The following is a 7,530-nucleotide window of genomic DNA, read 5'->3' on the forward strand; positions in this document are numbered from 1 at the left end:
TTACTATTATACCTTTATTTTTCTTTTGCCATTATTATACCTTTATTTGATAAATAAATATATCATTCTCACTTGATATGGGCGAAGAAAGAGGTTAAGAGATTGGTAGTAATTAGTAAATGTGCTAAACGTCATTCATTTTTAAACAAAGAGATTAAGAGAGATAGTGTAAAGAGTTTGGTAGAAATGGTATAGTCTCATGCTTTAATTTTTTTAGGCTTTTATATGTGTTTAGTCCCTGTAAATAGGGGTCATTTAAAAAATGGTCCATGTATTTCTTAATTCAGGCATTTTTTCCTGCAAAATTTAATCACTTAAAAATTGGTCCCTCAGCTCAGTTAATTACTGTCATGTCGCTGTAATTACAAACGTGAACAAATTTAAGTGACGTGACGTGACAGTGATTAAATGGGGAGAGGGACGAAATTTTAAGTGATTAAATTTTGGCAGGCCAAAATGCCATGATTTAGGAATACATGGACAAATTTTTAAATGACCCCTATTTGCAGGGACTAAACACATATAAAAGCCATTGTTTTAAGACTAAACTACACGTATTAGTCCTAAATTTGACATGTTTCTATTAGTGTTGGGGAGCCCTCATGTGCGTCGGAAGTAACCATAATTTAACAATTTAAAACTCTATCTCTACAAAAAAAAAAAAAAAAAAAAACTCAAATCATTAGATATTCGAGTCACCTTTCTTATATATCTAACATTTAGCTCATCATAATTGATCTGAAGCTAATCGCTCACACTTGAATGTGAGTAGTGATCTACAACAGAAAATACTTGCACATTTGATATAACCAATTTTTTTTTTTTTTTTGAGAAATGATAACTGAACACATTTTTTGTGACACAATACAGACATCATTGTATAATTATACTGTATTTTCATTCTTTTAACATTGTTACTTTATACTCCACTTTTCTTGCTGTTTTTTAATTATTTTTTTATTTTTCATTTCCCTACAACCCTTCTCTTTTCTCTTTCGTACCACCACCACCGGCTCTGCAACTCGGTGGTCGACCACTCATTCTCCTCAGATCTGCAACACAAATGGAATCAAAGAAATACAAATGAATTGGAGATCTAGAATGAATGAAAGATAGACAACAGGAGGTTGTAGTGTGAATGTCGCCAACAGTGGAGGTCCAGAACGGTCGATGATGGGTCTTGGACGGCGGCTGAATGGATATCCGGCGACGGAGGGAGAAGAGGATGGTGTCGGCGGCTGATATCTAGATCTGAGAGAGAAGAGAGAGAGATGGTGGTTGGTGTTGGACGGAGGTGAGGAGGATGGTGGAGGAAGACAATAGAGAAGGTACAAGGAAAGAAGAAAGTTGATGGTGGTAAGTGTTGAGGAGGAGGAAGAGAGGAAGATTGGAGGATTGGGAATTCTGCACACGCAGAGAGAAGAAAGGAAGAAGAGGGGTGAGAAGTATTCACAACAATGCCCATATTTTAAGGTTGAAAAGTCTAAATTGCCCATGGTGTCTATATTGTGTCAAAAAAGTGTGTCTATTTATCATTTCTCTTTTTTTTTACCCGCATGACTACAATGTAAGAAGGTTTCTGATGGAAAGGATCAAATTAATACATTAGGATCCACCATCACCCCCCTGTCAATACATTAGGATACCACTTATCAGGTGAGTTTGGATAAGTACATGAGTTTTAATAAGTGCATGAACACCACTTCTGTATGAAACATCAAGACATTAGATCACATCTACATCTGAAACGTTAAGACAATAGATAAACGAAAGTGAAATTAATCATTCTTAACCCAACATATGAATGCTAGATATGGTCCTTAATTGGCAAAATATTATTAACCAACAAGCCCGTGCAAGATGCACAAATAAGCTCGGGTGGAGAAAAAAAAACCATACAAGGGAAAATCGGTTGCCATATAACACAGACTCGAACAAAAATCCCTTAAAAACCACCCTAAAACTAAATAACAGACCATTGGTCCTAGTGAGAGAAACCAACAGCAGACATCATGGCTAACCAAACAACACCTCGAAACAAAAAAACCAAAAACCAAGCCGCCAAAGACTGGACGCCGCTAAAGCACCAAGCAAAACACAAACCAATGGATAATGACATTCCACACACATACCCCTGCGTCAACTTCTATTTCAGCCGAACCAACACAACAGCAGCCAACCAACCTGCTCAACTCCTACCATTCCCGCCTCAAACCGTACTAGACCAAAGAAACCAAGAGCAGGAAATTGCAAAACTGTCGAACCACACAAAACAGCTATGTAACAGCAGAACAAAACCTGCAGTAGCTCACGAAAATGACAGCAGCAGGCAGAAAAATCACCGCGCCAAACAGTCACGCGGACTCCACAACCACTCATAATATAAACACGGCTGAAAATTGAGTCTTCCCAACGCCCACTTCCAGGACAACAACTTAATATCTTCCACAACCTCATCCCATCTCATTACCTCATCATTAAAATACATTCATTCCTAGCTTCCAAATAATCCAAATCGCCGCTTGCCAAATCATTCTCAACCCCTTCTAGATTTTTTTGTTCATAACACCACTACTCCAGCACTCCCAATGAATAAATAAATTTGGGGGCATTATAAAATTCAAATCCAATCATCCCATTAAATTCATCCATATTCTCAAAGTCGTATCGCAATGAAGAAGAATATGTGATGTGCACTCCAGCATCGACATACACCAATCACAATTAGAGCCAATATCTGGTGGCAAACAATGCCTAAACTCCAAGTTATGTCTCATAGGAATACGATCAAGAAGGGCCTTCCACACAAAAGCCGACACCTTAGAAGGAGCCCCCGCCTTCCAAATGTTACTGAAAACATTCCGCTCTCCCTCCGAAAAGGTGCCATCCACCCTCCCCTCCTCTTCCAACTTCAAATACAAAGATTTCATTGTGAACACCTCTTCCCCTCCCAACTTCCACCGCCATACATCTTCCACATTATTCAAAGCAAAACCATCCATCATGGACCAATTTTAACCACCATTTGATTAGATTTTCTATCATTCTCCACCCATACCAAATCTAACCCCAACTCTATCTCTCTCATTGTACCTTATCTCTTCTCTCTTTCAACAATGTAGTACAACTACAATCTTTCTAATTTATTCTCTCTGAACCGATTGTTTCGTTGTTAACAAAAACTCAATCCTAAAATAAAAAATTTGAGAGAAAAATGGTATAATTTTTTTTATAAATAATTTTGGTATCTTGGGTTATTCATCTTATGGATCTCACTAATTTATTTGAGTTTTGTCAATTTGAATTAACATTAATTTCTTGAATAAGGTAACATTACGTAAGTTATTAATCTGTTAAAAGCTAGATAGCAGCAAGTCCAATGTTATGGATCAAAAAATGAAATAAGTGAAGAGTCAAATGTATGTTTTATAAAATAAAAAAAAGTTTCAGTGACCTAGAAAAAAATAGAGGATTGCAAAAAAATTCTAAAAATTAATAGGGGAAGATGTAAAATTAATGCATAACTTTACATGCAATTGAAGCAAGATTCTTCAATTATGTACATAACCCATTATAAATTAATCTTTTTCAGTGAGGTTGACATTTCATTTTGCACAGTGGGTTCAATTTTTAGAAAGAATAAGATTGGTGTGAAGTAGAAAATTGTTGAAAGTTAAAGAAAGCTAGTTAGCTTCACTAATGTTTTATGAATCAATTGCCAAAAGATCATCAACGAAAGAAACATATTCACTTTTAATTGTGAATGGATTTTTGGCTAGACAAAGGAAGAAGAAGAGAGTGCAATGTGAGAGAATTGATGAGTCAAATTTGACGTTGATGGACCATGATAATATTTTATGGGACAATCTAATCTAATGGTAGAAAAAATTGGTCCATTATGGACCAAAACTTCAATAGGTCCAAGCTAAATGGCACCACAGTTTGGGTGGTGAGATCTCATTAGAGAAAGGATAAAAAAATCTTTCTTTATTATTTTCTCTTGGGATTAATTGTGGGTTTGAGTGACTTGAAATACAGATAGAAATTAGAATATCTTCTTTGTGAGTTAGTGAGCTAATTTATTGTAACATTTTTGTATCACTCTTATCCTAGTGGATCTGAGAATTATTCTCTCTCAAAGATGTAAGATAAATTTATAAAAATTTTATGTGTTGTTTTCTATATTATTTTCTTATCTTTGTTGTTTTGGTTATATTTGTGGTGTTGTTTCACACTTAATTAGATCTAGTTTTGTTTGTTGTTGTTGTTTGAGACTATTTTGCTACTTCATTTTACTCCATACATCTAAAATTATTGATGTGATTTTTTTTTGTTAACAAAATGACAAAGTTATGATAAATTCAAAAACAAAGTGGAGGTGTTGGAATTTGAACTCTCATCATACCATACAATAATTTTGACATTTTTATCGGTTGAACTATGACTTATGAAACATTTAATGGTGTTTTTTTATTGTTCGATTTCACAACCATATTCGTCATTAAAGTTTTGGACAACTTATCAAAGGGAAATCAGTACACATTTTTTAGACAAATGATGAAGCTTTATAGTATATTTATGATGACTGTCATCACCGTCCTAACGCCTCTTTCCAGCTCTCCTATTCTTGTGCTTGGAATTCTTTTGGTCGATCGAGAATCAACAGACTGTATACAAGAAAAGATAAACGTGCTTTTCCGATGAATTACACGTCGTCGATCAGAGACAAGGGTACTTGTGCTGAAAAAGTTTAAATTACCAACCATTTTTTAATAAATGCGAACGATCTTGGTCGGTTCATTTTTTTCGAAGGATCATGGTCGGTTCATATCACGTGAACAAATTACTATATTTGGTTAGAATAAGTGCAGGTTTAAGTTTTTTTAGACAAATTAAACACAACTATTAGTATTGTATTACGAATAATGAATTAACGGAAAAACCGAGAAGGCTATAATTTTATAGAGAATGCTGGTACAAATATCAATAGAGAAATGATTTTAGGAGTTATGTGAATTTAACTCGATTGGTAGGAAAATCATTTTAATTTTGCTTTTTCTTACCATTTGGAAGTTCTTATTTAACTTCGGTCTCTTTAATTCGTTTTAATGGTTGCATGCATTTTTGGCTGTATTACTAAGATTTTGTTCTTGTTATCCAGATGTAACTGATATTTTTATTCTCTAGTCCATCTCTAACACATATTGTGCTAGAGCGACTAGGAATCTGGTTATTCAATTCCATTTTAGTTTCTTTAAAAAAAAAAAAGTAATCAAAGATGGTGGAGTTAAAGGAGAACCAGCATAGGTCACGGTCCCTCCAAACTTTTTTATTTTATTTACAGTAGTGTGTATCATTTTTTTTTTTCTTTATATGATGTTATATAACCAGTTTTTTCTTCAATCAATATATTGGACTTTAAACTTCTGGATTTTATGCACTAATCCTTATCTCAAATCCTTGAAAGCGAAAAGAATTTGAGATTTTCTCTGTAATTTACAAAAGAATCATAATCATTAACGAGAATCTCGATTTAGAATTCCTCATTCCGTCACTTTTTTTGCGCATTCTCAGACGATTTCACAAAGAATTCATTCTCCTACATTTGCATTTCATTTGTTTCTTGTTTTCTTTCTATGCTATTCAAAAATCACTATAGTCTAACCATTCTCTAGCAAACCTCAAGATACTTATCATTCTTATATCCTTAAAACTTCTTATAATTTTGAGTATACTTTTACTTTGAACATATCTTATAATTTCTAATTAAATTGCTTGTATGTGCATTCGGAAATTTATTTTTCTCATTAATAAATTATACTTTGAACATGATCCCTCCATAAGCGTAATTCATGGCTTCGTTCTTGAGAGTAATGATAGTTGTACGATCATTTGATTGATAACTCTCTTAATTACAATCATTTCTCTTTTTGTATGGTCAAGTAGCCTAGTGCTTAGAAATTCACCTATAAGCGGGGTGTCTGGGGTTGCTTGTAGGTGAATTCCTTGTCTGGTGTTACTTGTCCGGGGTGTCTGAGGTTACTTGTAGATGAATAAGCGGGGTGTGTGGGGTATCCCCGCTTGTAAGTGAAGTAAATTGTCACGTAGACGTGCTCCAATGGCACAAAAATTATGAAGCTGTTACATAGTGTTTGAAACTCAATGGTAAAACCATTGTTGAACATGCTCTTAAGACACTTGTTAGAATGACCCTAACTTATAAAACTATTCTTATTGATGATTAATTTAAAAAATTGGCATAAATATACGAATTTTTTAAGAAAAATATGCCATATAAAATTTTATATTTAATGTTTTTACGAATGTTTTTGTGCTGATTTCTCTTTTCAAAATGGAGTGTATAAAAAACGACAAACATTTTAAACTTTGTGCCTGTTTTTCCTCTTTCTTTCTTTTTTGACGGAAAAGAGTGTGCTTTATTATTCTGATTCTCGTAGTCACTAATACATTAATTTACTTAGTTTTTTCATGTTTACTCCCTCTACCTCTATAAATAGATACGAGTGCCAAATACAAGTTTGTTCATTAACAGGATAGTAAATTCAGGTGAAGATTGTAGCAAGCAGTAATCATGAACAAGACACGCTTTGGATTTTTCTTCATTTTGCTTATTCTCCTTGCTTCTCGTAAGTCTTTTAAGTGGCATATACATATGTAGTTAACGAAATCTATTGTTTTTAGTAAAATATGTTTATATTAATCATATTAATGAGCTATTGATAAATCATTGCAGAGATGATGGTGCAAACTGAAGGAAGACACTGTGAGTCAAAGAGCCATCGATTCAAAGGAATGTGTATGAGTGATCATAACTGTGCTTCAGTTTGTCATGTTGAAGGTTTTCCAGGTGGTAATTGCAGGGGATTCCGTAGACGTTGCTTCTGCAAAAAGCGTTGTTAACTTTTATAGTTGGTGCAAATGCAAACCCCTTATAATCACTTATGTGTCTTGTTTTATTTTCTTAATACTCTCCTAATGCTTTTTTGGTTGTGTCTTTGGTCGTTTCTGTTTCTATTTGGTTGATTAGGCGCTTTAGGTTGGTTTCATGATGTATTTTCCATAAATTAAGTACTGATGTTGAACCATTTTCATTTTATATATGTTTTTTTGACAAAATTTCCATTTTATATTACTCCTCCATTCATTTCTTTATAATTTTCAATTTAGGATTAATAACAAATATCTATACAAGTAATAAGTTATGAATATTGTTTTATGATTTTTTTTTTTTTTAAGAGCATTCGCAATCCAATCGGATTCTTAATCGCATAATAGCACCACCTCCCTTGTCTTCTCAATATTCTTAATATTATTATAGTCTACAACAATGCTATACATAACGAATTGTTTGCTTCCCAAGTTTTTGCGATGCAAAAGTCTCGCCATTTCAAGGAAGCTTTAGGTTTCCGTATTTCAAAGAAAACATGGGCACTATGGATTAGGGTGTTTATGATGTTGGTTTAGTTCGATTTTGAGACTATAAGTTATCCGAACTGCATGATAAAAAAA

The 7,530-nt window shown here is 33.7% G+C and overlaps 1 protein-coding gene across 1 annotated transcript; it reads left to right on the forward strand.

Moving 5' to 3' along the window:
- Positions 1-6,468: 6,468 nt before the first annotated feature.
- On the forward strand, positions 6,469-7,013 carry LOC25489889 (defensin-like protein 1). Its single transcript, XM_013606172.3, has 2 exons — positions 6,469-6,647; positions 6,755-7,013. Exons 1-2 carry the CDS (start codon positions 6,593-6,595, stop codon positions 6,919-6,921), a joined length of 222 nt encoding a protein of 73 aa, XP_013461626.1. The 5' UTR covers positions 6,469-6,592; the 3' UTR covers positions 6,922-7,013.
- Positions 7,014-7,530: the final 517 nt, after the last annotated feature.

Source organism: Medicago truncatula, chromosome 3 (assembly GCF_003473485.1).
Source record: "Medicago truncatula cultivar Jemalong A17 chromosome 3, MtrunA17r5.0-ANR, whole genome shotgun sequence".
NCBI lineage: Eukaryota > Viridiplantae > Streptophyta > Magnoliopsida > Fabales > Fabaceae > Medicago > Medicago truncatula.